The 21,531-nt window shown below is 37.5% G+C and overlaps 2 protein-coding genes across 2 annotated transcripts; both read left to right on the top strand.

Moving 5' to 3' along the window:
• Nucleotides 1-1,085: 1,085 nt before the first annotated feature.
• On the top strand, nt 1,086-2,716 carry LOC145117667 (uncharacterized). Its single transcript, XM_079053972.1, has 2 exons — nt 1,086-1,691; nt 1,793-2,716. The coding sequence occupies exons 1-2, from the start codon at nt 1,113-1,115 to the stop codon at nt 2,588-2,590; spliced, it is 1,377 nt and encodes a 458-aa protein (XP_078910098.1). The 5' UTR covers nt 1,086-1,112; the 3' UTR covers nt 2,591-2,716.
• Nucleotides 2,717-4,053: 1,337 nt separating this feature from the next.
• LOC145111544 (uncharacterized) lies at nt 4,054-6,511 on the top strand. Its single transcript, XM_079047808.1, has 2 exons — nt 4,054-4,302; nt 4,697-6,511. Exons 1-2 carry the CDS (start codon nt 4,054-4,056, stop codon nt 6,509-6,511), a joined length of 2,064 nt encoding a protein of 687 aa, XP_078903934.1.
• The last annotated feature ends 15,020 nt before the right edge of the window (nt 6,512-21,531 follow it).

Genomic DNA, 21,531 nt, shown 5'->3' with positions numbered 1-21,531 from the left:
TAATTTCATTAAATGTCTAATTAAATGTGACACATGTCAACATTTGATATGGTAGGAGGATAAGTAGGAACAAAATGTAAGAGGATATTTAATTTCTCTTTCGTCTATTCTCTTTGTTCTTGTTCATGCTCATACTTTTAATATTACTCCAGTTATATTGAATACTTTGTTGATTTCTTATATTCAAGGCCTGAATGGTTTATCCAGACTAGACTGAAAATATTATCAGCCTCTATTGTCGTATTTATCTTAAGGTTTGAGTTTTCAAACATTGTCCTATATATCTTCGATATCGCGTATCTTGAACTCACAGGAATCCGTTTACAACCTTACTCTCGAAAGAGACAAGAGGAATCGGTTGCATGCTTACATGACAAGAGGAATCAGTTGCATGCTTACATGTTATGTGATCACGTATACATATAGTAAAGTATAGTTTTGTGTGTTATGTTTACCCATTATTTATTAATATTTTTCAGGATCCTCCGGGATAGACAAGTGGAAGAACACGGTTTGTCCATTCCATTCTTACGCTCATATTTATAGTTTTAAACATTATGTTATGACATTTTACACTTTACTATTTTGATTAAAGTTTAAGATTTCCAGTACGTTATTTCTCTTTTTTTGCCACTTGGTTTTTGGTTAATTAATAAAAGTATTATGGTTTTTTATTCTATTAGCTTTAATTGTGTAAAAAAAATAGGGACTAAGTTGGTATTAGAGGAAATTAGACGCGCATTAGTGTATAAATTCAAATTGTGTTTGTTTCTTTACCTTTTAATCTTTTTAAATAGTAGGTGTATATATGTTTTAGGTTGATTCTACATCATTTACAAATTCAAGTCAATACCTTTTATCATATCGATCGTACTTAAGATCGAATATTAGTATTATTTTAAGATTTTATACTCGGAATAAGCAAGACACGCCATCTATAATCTACCCGTATGATAAACATCAACTTGTGAGGAGTCGTTTGACTTTGAATTGGTCAGGTTTTGACTTATCATCATCAACTTCAAGGAAACAACCCCACTGAAACCCCACCCCTTCATCAATCTGCGCATATAAAAAACCCCATAACGAGTGTGTGTTTGAGTAAACAAAACATGGAAACAAAGCTTTACGAAGCATCTTTAACAGGTGATGTACAATCACTCAATGCACTACTCCGTCAAGACCAACTCATCCTTGACAGACTCTCACTCACAGTCACCGCCTTCAATGAAACCCCCCTCCACATCGCCGCCATGCGCGGCCACCTCCATTTCGCCACCGTGCTTCTGACCCAAAACCCAAAACTTTCCACGGCGTTAGACACCCAAAGACGAACCCCACTCCACCTCGCCTCCGCCAACGGCAACCTGGACATGGTGCAGGAGCTTATACGATTAGGGAGTCGAGATGTGTGTTGTTTTCGTGATCAAGATGGGTTAACACCTCTTCATCTTGCAGCTTTGAACGAACATCTTGAGGTTGTTAAGGCTCTGGTTAAAGCTAACCAGGATGCTGCAAAGGAGAATATTCCGGTCACCGGAGAAACAATCTTGCATATGTGTGTTAAGTATAATCGGATTGAGGCGTTGAAAGTGTTGATGGAACTATGGGATGAAGAAGAGTTGGCGAAGATGACAGATGATGGTGGAAATACTCTGTTGCATGCTGCTGCAATCAATAAACACACACAGGTTTGAAATTACTTTCGTATCTTCTTGTTTTGATTTAATCTTTACCATGTTCAAAAGGAGTTGTACATGTGTTCTTAATGGAATGTATCGGTTTTGTACAGATTTTAAACTATTTGCTCAAGAAACCAAGTATCAAAGCTACAGGAAACGCAGTAAACAGATTTGGATTAACGGCGTTAGATGTTTTAGATCAATGTCCACAAGATCTCAAAGCACACGAATCTCGTCAGATTCTAATGGAAGCCGGTGTTTCAAAAGCAAATGACCTCCGACCATTCCCTAAACCACCACTACAACCACCCACAAAATCATCATCACAAACTAAACGAAAAGGGTTACTCTCAAGAACATGGGGTCGATATCTGAATGACGACAAACAATGGCTGGAAAAGCAACGTGGGATTCTCATAGTTGCCGCCTTAGTGGTGGCGGCGATGGCTTACCTTTCCGGTATCAACCCTCCCGGAGGGACGATTACCGATACCCAAAATGGCCAGTATTCTCTTGGAAACGCAGTTCAAACGGAAGTAGACATGGATAATTTCAGCCAATTTGTTGCGTATAATACAGTCACCATGATTGTTCCTTTGGCGATTGTTGTTCTATTGATCAGCGGAGTTCCATTGAGAAACAAATTCTGGATGTGGGTGCTTACGATGGGGACACTGCTGGCGGCGGTGTTCATGGTGGCGACTTATCTGCAATCGGTGGCGATCATGTCGCCGGATATGTATGTGAATTCGACGAGTGTTTGGATTTGTTTGATTTGGATGCTGGTTTGTGGGGTTACGGCGTTGATTCATACAATCTTTTTCGTTCTTTGGGTGGTGATGAAGCTATCCAACTGCAAGACGCCTGAGACCCAAACGACAAGGAATCAAGATTCATTCGATATTTGATCATGTTTGATATGATGTACTTCTTGTGTATTATTGGTGGATTTTTCTTAATTTTTTTTTATTAAAAACAATAACTTATTTGTTACATATTGTGATCTATTGTATAAAAAGTTCTATTTTTTTTCTTATGTATTACCAACAAACCTATCTTCAATGTAAATGTCAAGATTGTAAAGATTCAGATCATTCGTAGGATCGTTTTGAGATTTGCAAGATAGGGATCTGGATTCTAAGATCCCACAAAATATAACATAATTTTAATTTATAATTTTAAAACATAAAAATATTTCTAACATTTAATTTTTCATTTAAAAATTATAAAAACTTCAAAATATTAGTTATAAGTCACAACACAAAATACATAAAGTGGTAAAAAAAAATTATTTGCAAAAAACAAAAAAAAAATCAAGGGAATGTATCAGATCAGATCGGATCCTGATCCTACGATCTTACGATCCTACCCCAAATGCGATCCGTTTACGATCCAGCTCGCTTTTCATACCTAAGATTGTTGGATCCTTCTACCCTACGATCAAGATTGCGATTTTGACAACCATGGTACATGTATTATCAACAGTTATTAAATGTATTCATAAAATATAACTAATTTTTTACTTAAGTTCAGAAATGTTATGCCATTTTTTTTGTACATATTTACCCGATATATATCCGCTCAACATGGCAAGCTACATCAGGGGCGAAGTATATAAAGGGTCAGGAGGGGTTGTGGCCCCCCACCTGATTTTTTTATTAGAAGTGCTAATAGTCCATATATTTTTTATCCATATTAGGCTTAGAATTTAAAAAAATGGGCTTTGGCCCCTCCTGTGCTTTCCAATTGTCCAAATCAAACAAAAAAACTGATCTCATTCATTCGTCCCTTCTGAAGTCTGAACCCTGCATTCGCTGTTGCTGCTTGCTGTCACGCTGACGCTGTTGCTGTCTTGCTGATCAGAAGATCAGTGATCATTAAATAAAACTTATCACAACTGTCATATTCAGTTATTCTCCAAGTCTGAAGTTCTAAAATCTTGCTGGAAGCCTGGAATCAATCATTCAATTGACGATCAGGTTTTTTTTTTTTTTTCAGAATGCAGAAATCAAAATCTCGGTTATTTATTTATCTTAGAAATCAAAATCAAAAACTCATTAAGTGCAGACAGCGCTTAACTATTTACAATTGTTATTCGTTATTTTGTTAGTTAATTGATTTAGATTTTTTATTGTTAGGAGTATTGTACTATTGTTAGAATGTTAGTTGAATGATTTCTTACAAATAAGATTTGTAGAATTTGGAGCATTGTTAATTAATTGATTTTAGAATTTTGCAAAATTTTACAGAAACAAGATTTGTAGAAATAAGATTTTTTTTGCAGAATTTGGGTTGTTGGTTTATGAGCTTATGATTTCAATTTTGATTATTACAGATACAATCATAAAAATCTTACAATTTCATGGGAAAGATGAAAACTATTGATTCTTTTTTTAAAAGAAAGAATGATGATGAAGAAACTCATAATGAAAATCAACAGAGTAAACGCCACAAAGCTTCAACAAGTGAGCCGCAACCGCGAGAACATGAAAATCAACAAGAGAATGATATTGCTGAAGCTACACAATCAAATCCTAATGAAGTGGATCTTAAGCATCTAGAAAGAGATCCTGCTAAGCGAAAACAAATGTGGGAATATCCGGTTAATTTAAGGGAACAAGTAAGACGAGCTTATATGACTTTATGACCTTTCCAAATACGTCTTCAAGAATATCAAGCTAAAGGTTCAATGAAACATCCTCGTAGATTTCAATATTCTTGGTTCAACATTTTCCCTAATTGGTTAGAGTATTCTCCAACAACACATGCTTCTTATTGTTTTATTTGTTATATATTCAATGATAAACCAAGTGTGTGCCATGGTTATGACGCGTTTACTATTAAAGGATTTGACAATTGGAAAAAAGTTAATGATGGGAAAAAAATGTGCATTCTTGAAGCACATTGGTTGTTCACAACATAGAAATGCTGTTACATTTGCTGAAAACTTGATGAACCAAGCAACACACATTGAAAATATCATAGTGAAGTAAAATGAAGCACAAATATTGAAGAACCGTTTACGATTAAAAGCTTCAATTGACACGGTTCGTTGGTTGACATTCCAAGCTTGTGCTTTACGAGGACATGATGAAACGCCTAATTCCAAAAATCGAGGTAATTTTCTTCAACTACTAAAACTTCTAGCATCTTATAATGATGAAGTTGCAAATGTTATATTAGAGAATGCTCCTTATAATTCAAAGTATACTTCTGGAGATATTCAAAAAGAAATTCTTAGTATTATTGCAAATAAAGTTAGGAAGCATATTCGTAGTGAAGTCGGGGATTCATACTTTTGTGTCATGGTTGATGAGTCACGAGATGAGTCTAAAAAAGAGCAAATGGCCATAGTTTTGAGATTTGTTGATACAGAAGGGATCATACGGGAAAGGTTCTTGGATTTGGTTCATGTTAGGGATACCTTATCATTAACCTTGAAAACAAATATGTGGATACAACTTTTGCACTATCAGTTTGATGTTAGCAAAATTCGTGGCCAAGGTTATGATGGTGCTAGTAATATGAGAGTGGAATGGAATGGATTACAGGCACTTGTTATTAAGGATTGTCCTTATGCATATTATGTTCATTGTTTCGCTCATAGATTACAACTAGCACTGGTGGCTGCTTCAAGGGAAATTATTCCTATACACCAGTTTTTTACAAACTTAATTTTTACAATTAATGTAGTTTGTGCTTCCAGTAAGCGTCATGATGAGTTACAAAAGGCAAAGGCAGCTGAGATTGAAAATTTATTTGAACTTAGTGAAATTGAATCAGGTAAAGGATTGAATCAAGTTGGGACATTAAGAAGAGCTGGTGATACACGTTGGGGTTCTCATTTTCGTTCCGTTTGCAGTTTGCTTAACATGTTTGATTGTACTCGTGTTGTTCTCCAAGGAATAATTGATGATGTATCTGCTACTTATTCTCAACGCGGAGATGCTGATGCAGCTTACTGTTACCTGAAATCATTTGAGTTTGTGTTTATTCTTCACTTGATGAAAGAAGTAATGGGAAAAACTGATATACTTTCTCAAGCTCTACAAAAGAAATCCCAAGATATTCTTAATGTCATGGAGTTAGTTTCAGCAACAAAGGAGAGTCTAAATGATTTCAGGAACAACGGATGGGATTCTTTACTTGAACAAGTAAAAAAATTTTGTGATAAACATCAAGTAAATATGCCGGATATGAAAGCTCCATATACTTCTACTCGATACCGGCCTCGAAAAAACGATAATCAGTTTACTTTTGAACATTTTTATCGAGTAGATTTGTTTACATACACATTGGACAAACAGTTACATGATTTGAATAGTAGATTCAATGATCAGGCAATGGAGTTGTTAAGTCTTAGTTCTACTTTAGTTTCAAAAGAACACCCTAAAATGATTAACGTTGATCAGATTTGTCTTCTTGTTGAGAAGTATTATCCTGAAGATTTTTCGGACCAAGAGAGAATTCAATTACGATATCAGTTGGATATTTTTAATATCGACATGACAAAGAATCCCAAGCTAAGTCGTGTATCAACTATTGCTGACCTATGCAAGGGTCTTGTGGAAACTCAGAAACGTGAGACGTATTATTTGCTTGATAGAGTGGTCCGGTTAATCTTGACACTTCCAGTTCCTACTGCAACAACAGAGAGGGGATTTTCAGCAATGAAAATATTCAAGAACCGCATTCGCAATAAGATGTCAGATGACTTTCTCGCAAACAACTTGGTGGTTTACATAGAAAGAGAAATTGCTGAAAACATTGATACGAAGTCGGTAATTGATGAATTTAAAGACCTTAAAGGTCGTCGGGCTGAGTTGTAATTCTTCTTCTAGTTATTTTTGGTGTTTAATTGTTGAAAAAATGGTTTTCTTTTTATGTGTAAGAACAATAATTTTAGGTATTTTTTGGAAGTAATTTTAGGTATTTTTGGTGTTTAATTGCTAATTTTTCTTTTGGTTTTTTCATGTATAAAAACGTTAATTTTAGTTTCTAATACTTTCGGCCCCCCAAGTCAATCGTTCAAGCTCCGCCCCTAAGCTACATAATAGACAAAACTACAGGAATGGTCCATGTGGTTAGCTGAAAATAGTCACTTTGGTCCAAAAAGGTTTGGACTAGCACCAGAGGTCCAAAGTTTTCATTTTGTTGTGAGTTTGGTCCAACTTGGTTTAAACTTTTTTATAATGACTATTTTGACCTTACTTATTGCTTTTTCATTTTTTTATTTATTTAAATACTTTTATAATTAAAAGAAAATAAAAAACAAAAATAAAATTCTCTCTCTCTCTCTCTCTCTCTCTCTCTCTCTCTCTCTCTCCTTGGAAACATCGACACCATGGATTTGTCTTTATCTTTTCCTCTCTTAACCTTCTTTTTCTCATTCTAAATTCAACATGATAATCAGGAAAAGAGAATGGGAAAACTTGAAAGGGATTGTTTTTTAATCTCAAAATTGATACTGATTTGATGTTGTTTAAGAACCAAGATCTGCCCTTTTTTTTCCACCTTCACACATGTCCAATGACAAAGATGATTCTACAAGAAAAATGAAGAACGGATGACCTATGTCTTTTCCACCTCTGTCGGAAACCACTGGACCTCATCCTACCATAATCGAACCTACAATTTGTGTCCATGGTGAAGGTGTGTGAAGATCTGTAATGTTTGTCCGAAGCCAAGTTGCACAACCACTAGCAGATTAATCAATAGAAGTGGAAGAATCTCGATCCAAGCAGTGAAATATATCAAACCTGGTCAAACAGAAGGCGGTAAATATGAAGAAAATGATATCTAGATGTTAGGAGGCGTTGGAGACGGTGTGTATCTATATCATCGTCAATGAAACCCTTAGCAAAACCTAGCCTCCAGCATTGCTAACCGGCAGCGGCTCTACAAACCCTAGTAGAGATGACGATTTGTGGTTTATGGCACCACAATCGACAAACACCACCATTTCAGGTCTAAAATTAGAAGGAACATGAACGAGATACACATGACACTCATATTTGTTAATAATTAGAGTAAAGAGGAACAAAGCACCATGGTTTCAAACATCTCTACTACTTTATGGTGAAAATTCCATCACAAGCCTCCAGAAATTACCCCTTCATGATATGGAAATTCTTATCATCGTTCGCATACAACAAAAAGTTCTTCATTATTGCCTCTGATTTAGGATTTGGGTGTTTAGGGTTGGATGTAGTTTCTTGCTTTTGATTGTTAGAAGAGCACGATCAGTAGGAAACCAATTTCAGTTCTAATGCCTTATTTCTTTATGGATTTTAAGGTTTTTGGAAGGGATGAGTGGAGAAGATGAATATGTTGATTTTGATGCAGTGTTTCCAATATTTGCGTCCCGAAGAGAGAGAGAGAGAGAGAGAGAGAGAGAGAGAGAGAGAGAGAGAGAGAAAGAAAGAAAGAGAAAGAGAGAGAGTGTCAGAGTATTTTATTTTTGGTTTTTATATTTCTTTTAATTATAAAAGTATTTAAATAAATAAATAAAAATTGAAAAGGTAAAAGGTAAGGGCAAAATCGTCATTATAAAAAAGTTCAAAGCAAACTGGACCAAACTCGCAACAAAATGAAAACTTTGGACCTCTGGTGCTAGTCCAAACCTTTTTGGACCAAAGTGGCAGTTTTCAACTAAGGGACCATTCTTACAGTTTTGTCTACATAATAATTAGGGAAATCTCCATAATATTACAAAGATTTTACCCTAATTTACGAAAAAGTCCCAAACCAAAATTTGTTTACGAAAAAACATGAATTACCGGTAAAAACGATGATTTGACCCTTTTTCCTGATATACCGTTTTATTACTTACCTGGTTCTGTTAAAGTCTCATTATTTTATCATAATTTACGAATATATCCCAAACTAAAATTAAGTGATGATTTTGTGATTTTCTCCATGTAACATACATTTTGTCGGTTTCAATGCTGACTTAGACGTCTACTCATTAAATGAGCTAATAAGATAGATACAATGGGTTATATAATGTTATGTTTACTATAAAATTTGATATCTATTTCATCGGCTCATTTATGATTATGTGTCTAAGCCATCAATAAAACCGGTAAAATATGTGTTTCCGGGAAAAAGGGCGGGAAATGAGTTGATGAGATGGATATACTGGGTTACATAAGATTAGATAATTAGTTTGAAATTTCTTATGTACCTAAAAAATAACGACGTTGTTACTAGTTTATGTACATATCGCGGTCTTCGTTGGATGCATTTTATATTCCAAAAATTATACAATACATCAGGATATCAAGGTTTTGATGGGTTTTATAAATTAAAAGAACTATGTGTTTGCGGAATTCCACTTAACACTTAAGGGCACATGCAACCTAAATGATTTATGTCATACACTTTGAATGCAACATACTATGAACAATAAAACTAACATGAACCCTAATTGAAATCCTACTATAATAAAAAAACACAAGAATTGAGGTAACATACCTTTGATTTGTTGTAGTAAACAAATCACTTCAATCCTTTCTTTGAAGAGATTGGAAAGCTAGCACCAAAAGTATGATGCCTCTAATGGCTCATACCCAAAACCTAGAACTAGAAGGCAATTGAGGAGAGAGGAGAAGAGGAAAATTTCGTTTCTAAGGCTTATGGGATGTGCATAAACAAAATTAAGGTCATAAGGGGTCATAATTATAGTTTAGGTAACTTAAGGACCAAACAAGATTTGAATGAATTTAATCCCAATCCAAATGCTTTCCTTATATGCGTCCAAGAGTCTTATGGAAACCCCAAGGAAGCTCCCAAAACCGTCCACCCCTTAGATGGTTCTAGAATTGTTTCTTTTGTTCAACTATTGAACAATTACAATTCACCCCTTCTACTTTAATTAGTTCCAATTAATCCCAAATTAATTCCAGATTAATTTTGATTAACAATTAATTAATTCTAATTGATTTCTTATTAATTTATTAACCTTATAAATTAATAAATCAATTGTTTAACTATTGATCTCATATTAATTTATTAATCACATAATAACTTAATAAATCAACTATCTATTCCCAATAAATATATTAATCATATAATATATTAACAAATCATTTCCTCATAATTTCCAATTAGATTATTAACCTATAATAATCTAATAATCATCATCTTTCTATAATTGTCATTCTAATCAAGTTCTAGTTATGAGGCAACCCCAAAAGGAATTTTCTTCTAATTACAAGAATATACGAATTTAGTTACTAGCTGAGACACCTTAATCCAATAGTTTTATGGTAAACATAACATTATATAACCCAACATATTCATCTATTCAGCTCATTTAATGACTAGACGTCCAAGTCAGCAATGAAAACGGGTAATATGTATGTTCCATGGAGAAAAGGGTCAAATCATCACTTAATTTTAGTTTGTGACTTATTCGTAAACTATGGTAAAATAATGAGACTTTAATAGAACCGAGTAAATAATGAAACCGGGAAAAAGGGGTCAAATTATCATTTTTACCGATAATTCATGCATTTTCGTAAATAAATTTTAGTTTGGTATTTTTTTCGTAAATTGGGGTAAAATATTAGGATTTTTCTGGAGATTTCCCTAATAATTATACCAATAATCTTAGAATTTTATTAAAAAAAGAATAAATGGTGATGCCTGGTTTTAAGCTTGTGCCTCAAGAAAGGGAGGATATAACACCCGGGTTTGGAGGTATTTATTTATTGATTTATAGCTTTTGGATGAGGGTGACGACGTGAGACATGGTGGTCACGTCGTGAGTGACCATTAACCAGTTGACCTGTGTTTTTGAACCTCATGATGTGAGACTTTGAGTGCTCACAACGTGAGAACAGTCTGATCACCAAAACCCTAATATTTCGGGTATTTAATAGAATAAGAGGGATATGGTTGCCCATCCTTATCCGCCCTCACTCTATTGCCTCCTAAAAACCCTAAACTTGACCTGCTTGAAGTTCTTAGCCATTTTTGTGACATTGAAGCTATCTTTAGTGGTTTTTGACTCATTAAAGTGGATGAAGACCTTGCTGGAGCAACCTCTTGGCAATCAAGCTTCTACCTCAACTTCTTGCAGAGTGTTTGGACCATTGTAAGTCATAAAGCTCTGGCATTTTTACTTCTTGCATGCTAGATCTAAGTTTTAAGCTCCTCTTTGCATGGTTGTTAAGGATTGCATGCATGGGATCCATAAAGTTGGCAACTTTATGGATCATTGAGGAATTCTCTATAGTATAATCTTTGGATCTGAGTTTTGGTGTAGTTTTATACTCCAAGCATGAGTCTTGATCTCATTTTTCCCTCTTTTGGACCTAGTGAGTGTTTGAGTCATGCATTGGACATGCATGACTAAAAAGCTATGATTTTTATCATCCTTCAGGTGACAGAAGACCCTCTGGAAAGTCCAAAGTATTGGCTGAAAGGAATAAGAGCATAATGCTCAAAGTTGGCCAAAGCAGTGCTCATGACGTGAGAAACAAGCCTATCACATCGTGAGAATGCTTGCCATCTTGATTATTTTTTCCTGAATGAGTCACGACGTGACTCAAGAAGTGGTCACGACGTGAGGGTCAACTTTTAGCGTTTGGACCGTTGAATTGAGACCATTTTGGAACATTTGGGCCTTAAGGTTCTCTAAGATGGGTTGGGCCATTAGTGGGCCTAGTTTGGACTTGGGCTATTATTGGGCCTATGATTATGAGTTTGACCTTAGAAAGTAACTAGCATTGGTATTAATTATGTTCAGCGTGAGGAACCGTTGTGCAGCAGACTTGGGTGTGAGCTTTGTTATCTTCTTATTGAGGTGAGTTTTCTTCACTGTACTTGTTGGTCGAAGGCACCAATGTCGGCCTACTAGATTCAGTATCCTAGTATATAGGATGTTGCTATGTGGCAGCAATTTATAGATCCGCCTGTTTGTCTGCTGACTGTTATATGATCACCTATTGTTGGTTATATGGTATTTGTTATGTATATGTCGACATGTTATATTGGGGTTGAGACTACTGCTTTGTGGACAGTCAATAGACGGGGTAATCTAACCATAAGGTTATGGGCTAGGGGTAATCCAACCAGGAGTTTATGGACCCGTTATGTATTGGGCAATCCAACTGAAAGGTTGTGGGTCGGGGCATTCCAATCGAAAGGTTATGGGCCATGGGTAATCTAATCAGGAGGTTGTGGACCCGATACATGTTGCATATATGTTATGTGTATTGGTACTTTGGGGGAACTCACTAAGCTTTGGCTTACAGTTGCAGTTTATTGTTTCAGGTACTTCAAATGATCGTGGCAAGGCGAAGGCGTGACCGTGCACATCCTTCAGTTTTATGTTAGTTGGATTTTGAGATACTCTGATTATCGAAATACATTTTTAAAATAATGGTTTTGTAAACATTTATGGTTTTGGGTTATTTTTGAAATTTTAAAATTTGATGTGATTTTTGGAATGTTACAAGTTGGTATCATAGCATTAGTTTGAAAGAATTGGAGGAGCATTCATGTGAATCAAGACTCCAACTAAGGAACTACAAAAGTTTTAAAACGGTTTTCAAAAATAGTTTTCAAAAGTGATCAAGGAAGGATGTGATGTGTACGATCTTTCGGAGCCAGAAAGTATACTCCAAGTTACCACACTGTTATTTGATATAATGTTTATGATAGAACAACATGCTAGTGATAGGCTAGGGCTCTTTAGGAATTGCATGATAGAATTGCATAATATTCGATGCCTGGTAGCCTAGGGTTACTTCTTGTATGGAATTGACATCATTACTATAGTTGCTAAGTGTATGCATCACAATTGTACATAACGAAGATTTTATAGCATGAGAATGTTTGTTTTGGCATTATTTCCTATTCCTTGTCTGGTTGTGCGCTTAGGTTAGAATCAAGTGTTCGAATGTCTATTGGATCCGGTGTTATGTATGATTAGCATACACGAGTATTGCAGGGTTAATGGAAGTTTCATGGATGAGTATATGTGTGAGCAGTCGGTCAGATGAGAAATGTTTAGCCACCCTCATGAGAGTGAGGATAGGATGTATGCATATTCTAGTTGTTGTAATTGCGTTGGGCGGTTGTGACGGTCCTTTAGGACAAATATCGGTTGGTGTAGAAGGTAGTATGGGCTCGTACTAATGAAAGCACAGGACTCGTACGCGTCACAAGGAAGTCACAGACCCCGATGGTTTGTCTGTCTGAGATAGTTGTGATGTTATGAATTGTGAAATTTATGATTGCGCAGGGACAAGGCTCAAAAACTCAAACCTTGAGTTAATGCTCAAGATCAATGTCTGCTTCTGATTAATAGTTCCAGTCAATTCTGGCAAGACCGGTCAAGACTGAAGATAAGAATCAGCAAAGTACTTCAAGTATTAAATATGAATCTATGAGTATAATCAAGGTAAAGACAATAAATGAACACAAGGAATGTTTGAAGGAATGATTTGAGAGAAAGGTGCAAGTGAAGTAAATGTGAAAATATCTATCTTTGGTAGAACAATTCGTCTACTATTCTTGTCATTAAACACTCCTTAAATAGGAGAAGGAGTACATGGTACAAACTTGAACACATACATATGACTGGACAAAAGAGTTACATCTGACACTCTGATTATCCCTTTGACAAAATAAACCAAGTCCTATGAACTGTTACATCAAACTAAAAGACAAGAATAATAAATGTAAAGACAGATAGACTGATTCAGACATATACACCATCTCGGAACATCAACACTTGAACATATTCTCTACTCTGGACACCATCTTTACTTCGGACCACATAGTGACTCCGGACCATATACCACTTCGGAACAAGACTAACTTCATAACAAAAAAAGGTTAGAGATTGCTAGAGGTTCACTTTTCGGTTCCAACAATCTCCCCCTAAGTGAACTTAGCAATCTAGTGAGCTTTGCTCGAATCTTCCTTGATGAACACGTATGCCATGTACAACCATTCTCTGACTCTGATGTACCATTGCTGCTGAATTATGAACATAGTCTTCACGTGCTCCGGTGCTTCGGACTTTGATGCTCGACTTATGAACTTCTGAAGGGCCTTGGTGGGAACCATGTGTTTGTCTAGGACTCGGAAGAAGTTCTTCTAATTTGTTTTCCTTTGGTGATAGACAAAACCTAGTATTGGTTCATCGATGGGTCCTTCTGCCAATATTTCAGCTTCAGGCAGCTTGAAGTCGATTTTGGTCAAGTACTTCTCAGTTCTGAACAAATGGGCCAGCTCAAAGTCGCATCAGTAGAATTCAGCAACATAATCTTTGAGGAAGCTCAAAGCAGCGTGGTAAGCTCCCATGCTAAGATCATCAGATTGAATGCTTCGGAAGTGTGCAACAATCGTCATAATGTCGTTTAGGTTGATTGCAAGGAAGACGATGTCAGTAATGGTTTTCTGAATGGGTTTGTTTTGGAAGATATGTTGCTGGAACAGCACACAGTGAAGTTTAAACTTGGTTAGGATCTTCCTTCCGAATCCAGAAATCTTAGTGATCCTTTTCCGAGACCAGACTTCTTTCTGAGGAAGTGTGTTCTCGGAATAAAAGGTCTTCAATCTTTCACGTTCAGTCCGGATGATCATTTGAGGATCATCTTCCGGATGGAGAGGATCGAACTTGGTGTAGAGCTTGATGAAAGGAGAGAGAGGCAAGTCGATTTGGTCCGAATCTTGATTCGGAAGATTATAGTACATGAAGGGCACAATGTCAACGTCTTTCAAGATTCCATCTCTACAGAGAGGAGAGATCCCTAGCATCAGATGAAGGTTATCATCCTTGAAGGATTGGATCCGGATGCTTTCTTCGAGATCTTGATTGATCTCTTCTTGGGACCAACCACTTCTTTCAGTCAAGTGAGGAGCGGGGTAGGAGAAGTCCGAAATGGGCTTTTTTCCCTTGTCTTTCTGTTTTTGGAGATTGGAGAGGATGTGTTGCATATTTTCATCAATGCCAAACTTCGGAGGGGAGGAAGGCAGGGGCTCTTCTGAATATCATCTGGCTTCCGGAGTGGAGAACCTTCATCAATGGGAGCAATTTTTGGAGGAGGAATCGGAGGCAGAATTGAAGTAGTGGTTCGGAAAGCATCAGTAGTTAATTTGCTTTTTACCTTGGCCACTTCTATGCTTCTGTGAAGAACATCAGCTAGAGTAGATGGCCGCGAGACTGCCGACCATCTTCTTTGCACTTCCTCCGTTAGCACTTTAGCAGGAAACTTCCTTGGAGCTTGAAGTCCTAACACTCCGTTCTTCACAAACACATCTTCGTCATCACTATCATCATCATCATCACCAGGAGAACCTGAAAGGATTTGTAGAGAGTCATCAGATTCATCTCGGAGTCTGAACTCCGAGACATGCTTCCAGGGATGAGTTCTTGAACTAGGTCCTTCTCCCCCTCTTGCAACGGAAGGGCTGACAACTGATGCAAGCATAGCAGGCTCCTTTAGATCCGAAAACTTGTCAAACACCTTTTGAAAACTGGTGTTGAGATGGAGAGTAAGGGCATCATAAGCTTCAGTGGTGGGAGCCTGAGCTTTGAGATGATCAAAAAGCTGGGAGAGAATGGAGAGCATCTCATCGAATTTATTGTTCGGAACATCCACGATGTTCCAACATTCCCTGAGTAGCTTGACTAGAACCTGTTGCGTGATGAGATTCATCTCATCCTTTTTCCGAATCTCCTTCTCCAAGCATTGGATTTGTTTTGTCATGATGAATGTGGGTTTGCTTGATTAGTTCGTTTTAAGCATTGAGCATATCGTCATGAACTTTCAACATCTTTGTGATAGTGTCAAGGTAGTGATCGATAGAAGCATCATATTTTTGTTTAACTTCTTTGATAATATGCTTGAGGCGGAGAGAAATGAGCTTATCAAGCTGAGCTTCGCTTTCAGAAACAGTGGGTCTGGACTTGTTGGCTTCGGACAATGAGTTAAGGATTGCATCAAGTTTGGAATCCAGTCCGGAAACTTTAATACTTATTCTAGTATTAAGTTCGGCCATAGAATCTTCTATAGCATCGACTTTCTTCATGGTGTCGGATATGTTGTCTCAGAGTTCCAAAAGGGCAAAAGGATCAATGTAATTCCCTGCAGATGATCATGTGTCCTAAGTAGAGGTCCGAGATGCATGCTTGTCATATCCTATATTCACTGTAGGTTCCGAGGCAGGGCCAAGCTTGGTTGTTGTAGCTGCAGTATCTTGTTTGGGGGTGGATTCCATTTCACCTTCATGATTGACTTGGACTTGATCCTCTATATGAATTTCTTCGTCAACCGTTTCCGAAGAGGATGAAGAGAGTCCGAATTCCAAATCCAGCCTAGATGAGGAAGACTTTGAAGGAAATGGAAATAAGGAGAACAACTTGGGAGCAGCGATTGAGGCTCCTTCATCATCGAACATGACTTCGTTGGAGAGTTCTTTATTGGGATTAGAGTGCATGGCTTCATGAAGTTGAGTCTTGGGAGTTTCTCCGGAAGCAAACTCCAGATCGGTGATTTCATCAATAGGGGAAACAAAGGGCAGGTTGCTCTGAATGGCCCTATTTCTCATGGAGATGAGAGTTGCTTCAACCTGAGATTTGGTGAGCTCCGGATGTCTTGTCTGAGCCCTGTCAACAAAATCTTCCCACAACGAATCATTAACTCTTGGTCGTCCTGTACCCTTACCGGGTATCAGACCAGTTGAGGCAGCTAAGGTTGGAGGGACTACTCCAGCCTTGGAATGCTTGTGGTCCGGAATAGGGGTTTCAGGCCGTTCTTCTGTAAAAAAAGTGGGATATCAAATGAGACTCGTGGGTTTGTTCCAGGGGGCAAATAACTTTTGTCAACACCGGCATCACCTTCTTGGGAAGGTGAGGGTGGATGATTAGGAGACTCCCCGTGTGTGTGTGTGATATTGAGACTCTGAAGGGTACTTCGGAAGAGTGGGTAGGAGGGGTTGAAGGGTGGCCAGAGTCATCCAGAATGTCCTTGACTCCTTCCTGTTGAGAGGAGGAACCGAATTTGGTTCTCTTTTTGGCTTTGGGCTTGGAGGGAGAGGATTTCCTCTTGGCGGACTTCTTTTTCTTGCCTCCTGAAGGAACTGCCTAGGCCATGTCCGAGATGGGATCAACAGAGACATGGGTAGGTTGTGTATGGATATACACAATCGAAGTCTCTATATGTTGTTTTAAATAAATGGACTCAGACGGAATAATGACTAGCATGTGTTCAGGTAAACGCCTAACAGGTCTGAAAGACTTTTGGCCCGGAAGGCGATAGGATTTGATAGTTTTAAAAGTAAGAATTACCTCTTCCAGAATGGTGAGGATAGGATTAGGCTCATTGCATTCTTTATACATTAGTTGGATGGGAAGAGCCCAAAATCGAGGGCTTGAGATCTCATGTGGCTTGCGGTTGATGGAAAACTTCCGAAAGTCTTGCCATAAAACTTCAGTGAGATCAACTGCATTGGTCTTTCCGGAGAAGATGTTGTAAACAACGTACAACCAATCTTTGCTAAGTGATTCAGTTCCACCATGTTTGCCCGATAGTCCTCTTATGATGAAGTGCATAAGAACAGTCCATAACCCTAATACAGCGGACTTCTTGAACTTCTTGGCCTTGTACTCTTCACTGTACCCAATATGGTTTAGAAACGATTGAAACTCTTCAGTCGTTGGTTCTTGAACCTTGAAGTTTTCTGGATTTTCCTTAACACCAATAGCCTTCAAGAATGTGGATTTATGAATAGGCACGATTCTGTCTCCAGTTATCTTGGTCTCAAGAATATCATTGCCAATTTTGATTTGTTCGAAAGCAACATGAAGTAGGCAGAGTGGAATTGGGGGGTCTGGGATTTTGGTAAGAGGAATAGAGAGAGGATGATTTGCGATGAACTCGATCATGACACGAATTGATTCATCATAATTGTTTGGATCTAGAGAGAATAGTTGGGTAGTGTCCTTGAGGAAGGGTTCTGAAGACATGGACGATGAAGAACCCTTCGATGATTTCTTTTTGTGTGCAGGTTTCGTAGTTTTGGGAGCAGTTTGGGAGGACGCCATTATTGCAGGTTGAAAGCTTTGAAGAACACTTGAACTGAGAGAGAAGAAGAAGATAGAGAGTTTTGAGAGCGTAACGGGTAAAAGGAGTTTCAATTGGCTTTTATAGGTTCAGGAAATAAGTGGGTCGGGTTGAAAAGTAATGACGAAACCCGTATTGGTAAACAGATCGCATTTAATGTGTTGCTAAAAATGGGACTTATTGACCTGCAATGACTAAAGTAACCCTGATTTAACGTGAAGAATGGAAACCGTCGCTTATGATATGATGTTTGCTTTTGTAAACATGTGCAGCGATTTGCGCTTTTCTAGGGGAAAGAGATAAACATCATTAACCAAAAAGTAACCGTTTGTGTTATTGGGAAAACGTTTGGAATCACATAATGACAAAAACCCTTTAAATTCTTACAAAAGAATTGACTACGGAACCATAAGGTTCCGGGATGAAAATGATTTTTTAACAAGAGAATGTCCGGGATGAATTTGAGTGATCTCGGAACATGAAAAAGTTCTGAGATATGTTCCGGAATGAAGCATTTGAGTCAAAACGATTTGGAGTGAATTTTAAGAATTCCGGAGCAAAAATTTTGATGAGATTCCGGAATGAGTTTTGAAATGTTTCGGGGTGAACTTTGAAAAATGCCCGGAGTGAAATTTGAAAAACTTCTGGAGTGAAATTTTGAAATGTTCCGGAGTCAAAGACTTCGATCTAAGACAAGGATTTAGAATTCAATATCGTTCCAGATTTGAATTTCGGGATGAGAATTATGAAGTAAGTTCCAAGATGAAGATAGTACCAATCTGACTAAATTGGTCATGGACATCATATGATAAGATGCGCTGCACAACTTATGACTACAAGAGGTGGTTAGAAAAAAAGATACATAAAATGATCCTATTTATTCCGAGAGGCAATAGTTCCGAGATGAAAAACAATTTGGCTTCGGAACTAATTCTCTTTTTGATGTTGCCTTCAGAGAGTGCAAACCTCTTGAAAGAACCGAGGGTCAGGCATCATCATACCCATTTTGTTCAAAAAACCATTGAAGTTGGTTTCGTCTAATACCTTAGTAAATACATCAGCAATTTCATCGTCAGATGGAACAAAAATAAGTTCGATGTTACCATTCAAAACATGATCTTTAATGAAATGGTACCGTATGTCGATGTGCTTCGTCATAGAGTGCTGAATTGGATTGTACGAGATAGCAATGACACTTTGAGAATCACAGTAGATTGGAATTTGTAGAAACCGGTAACCATAATCTAAGAGTTGAGATTTCATCCAGAGAACTTGAGATGTGTTAGCAAATGGGGTTGGTCAAAAGTGAACTATCCGATACTGGTCCCCCCCCCCCCCCCCGCTGTGAGTTTTTAAAGTCCACGTTGTGGGTTCAAGTCCATGTCGTGGGCTTGTCCGTTGGTCTTAGAGTCATCGGGTCATATGAATTTACCACGAAGTGGCTGTTGGGCCACGGCGTGGTGTCGCTAAAATGACAAAAAGTCCATTTTTTTCATAACACTTTAATTTTGTTTCTAAAAATTATTTCAAACAATATTTATGAATCCCACACTAGATTTCTGCCTTTTCTAACGTTAAGATGACTTAGATGATTATTATCCTAAAAATAAACTAGAAATGCAAAAACTAAAAATGCAAAAACGAAAAGAATTTCAAAGCGAGCTTAGGTTGCTTCCCAAGAAGCGCTTCTTTTTGTTGGAGTCATGAGCCAGACTCCGTGCCGCTTCACGTTGAATTTGTCGTAGTATCCATCGCCATTTGCATCTTTCGCTCCTTCCATTTCCTTTTATAAGCTTGAACTCGTCTAAGATAGGCTTTTTTAGAATTTTCTTTTTTACCCTTCGCATCATTCTCTTCAAGCTTCCTCTTAACTCCTTTATTCACCATACGTTTATGTCCCATTTTTTCTGCATTCTTTAGCTCCACGGGTACCATCTTTTTGTCCAAAGTTAGTCTCTTTTCTTTGGAAGTAATCTCGTCCTTATCACTTGATACTAAGTCTTCTTCGCCCTCTTTACTCACCCAAGATGTTGGAGTTTTATAAGCAATTACTTTAAAAATTGGTTGTATGGATGCTCTTGGCTTTGTGCGTTTCACTTGTTGAATCTCTTCTTCCATAAGTTTTTCCAATTCCTCAAGTTCATTTTGTTCATCAATGTTGAAGAATTCACCTTCAGCATCATTACTTTGAAAACCATCTTCCACTCCAAAGGTAACTTCATCTTCTCCCACTCTCAAAGTAAGTTTGGACTCGCGAATGTCAACCAAGGCTCGATCAGTATTTAATAAAGGGTGACCAAGAATGATTGGGACATTAGCATCTTCCTTCATATCCAAAACAACAAAGTCAATTGGAAAAACAAATTTCCCAATTTTTACCAAAATATCCTCCACGATGCCTCTTGGACGAGTTACTGAACGATTTGCCATGTGAATTGTCATTCTTGTAGCCTTTAAATCGGGAAGATTCAACTTTTGATAGAATGAAAAAGGCATTAGATTTATGCTAGCTCCAGAATCGGCTAGAGCATAAGTCTTCGTGTTATTTCCAAATTCACACGGAAGAGTGAGGCGTCCAGGATCTCCCATTTTCTTAGGTAATTCTACCAATATTACCTTAAAACTTTGCTCACTAAGTATTACTTTGGAATTCTTCTCTAGTTGCTGGCGGGTATCTAATAAGTCTCGTAAGAACTTGACATATTTGGGAACTTGAGACAATGCTTCAATAAAAGGAGTATTTATTGAAATACCCTTCACTTGCTTCATAAACTTCAAGTGTTCCTGCTCCAGTGGGTGAATATGAGCTCGAGATGGAAATGGTAAAGGAGGACGATAAGCTTGAACATCACTAAAAATTTTATGTTCAGACCCTCCCCACATCGTGGAGATTGAATCTCCACATCGTGGTTTCGAAGTTTCAGCAATATTCTTTTCTTCTATTTTTGACTTCTTTGGCTTTGGTCCGCACTGATGTGGATCGACTTCACGTGCTTCAAGGAACTCAGAGATGGTATCCTCTTCAGTTTCGATAACCATAACATGTGATTGAGGCTTTTTCTCGGGAATTTGTGGAGACAATCTTTCATTTACCAAAGTGGTTAGTTGACCTAATTGGGCTTCAATATTTTGGATCGATGTTTAGTGATTTCTTAGCAAAGCTTGTTGGTCCCTTATCATCGTATCTGTCTCTTCGTGTCTTTTATCCGAAGCCTCCATAAATCGTGCTAACATGGACTCAAGATCAACTTTCTTTTTCAGTTGGTGGTTGCTCCTTTTGGTAGAAGCCTCGGCCAGTCTGCCTATATTTTTCTTCTTTTTACTTCTTATATTCTTCATATGGAAACCACTCTTTATTTTTCTTCCTCCAATCTTCATCATATTTATCTCCACTCGAGTAGCAAACTTGCACCTTCTTATTTCCATCATCATCCAAGTGGCAGTATTTGGTCAAGTGTGGACCATTGCATTTTTCACAACCAACTCTTATAGCATGAATTGATTGGTCCATCTTCGTCAACTTTCGGTTTATAGTGTTTAGCATGGATAACACACCTACCATATCTTCATAAGTTCCACTACCAATTCCCTTCGCCCCATCATGTCTAGGATTAAGGTATTCACGCGAATGCTTAGAAAATTCTGCAATTAATTCCTTGATTTCAGTTGGATTTTTCTTAGTCAGTGGTCCTTGAGAATCAAGGAGTTGCCTTGTCATGCCATTTACCCCATCATAAAAGATAGACACTTCTTGTTTCTTATTC

The sequence above is a fragment of the Lactuca virosa genome, chromosome 5, assembly GCF_052849685.1.
Source record: "Lactuca virosa cultivar CGN04683 chromosome 5, Lactuca_virosa_CGN04683_v6, whole genome shotgun sequence".
Classification (NCBI taxonomy): domain Eukaryota; kingdom Viridiplantae; phylum Streptophyta; class Magnoliopsida; order Asterales; family Asteraceae; genus Lactuca; species Lactuca virosa.
The sequence above is the reverse complement of the archived record's forward strand: the minus strand, read 5'-3'. Positions and strand labels throughout refer to the sequence as shown.

What these genes read in the sequence shown, in the direction of transcription:
- LOC145117667 (XM_079053972.1), top strand. Translation starts at nt 1,113, where the DNA reads ATGGAAACAAAGCTTTACGAAGCATCTTTAACAGGTGATGTACAATCA. An exon ending in CAATCAATAAACACACACAG is followed by an intron (nt 1,692 to 1,792) that starts GTTTGAAATTAC and finishes GGTTTTGTACAG; the next exon opens with ATTTTAAACTATTTGCTCAA.
- LOC145111544 (XM_079047808.1), top strand. Translation starts at nt 4,054, where the DNA reads ATGAAAACTATTGATTCTTTTTTTAAAAGAAAGAATGATGATGAAGAA. An exon ending in CGGTTAATTTAAGGGAACAA is followed by an intron (nt 4,303 to 4,696) that starts GTAAGACGAGCT and finishes CAAATATTGAAG; the next exon opens with AACCGTTTACGATTAAAAGC.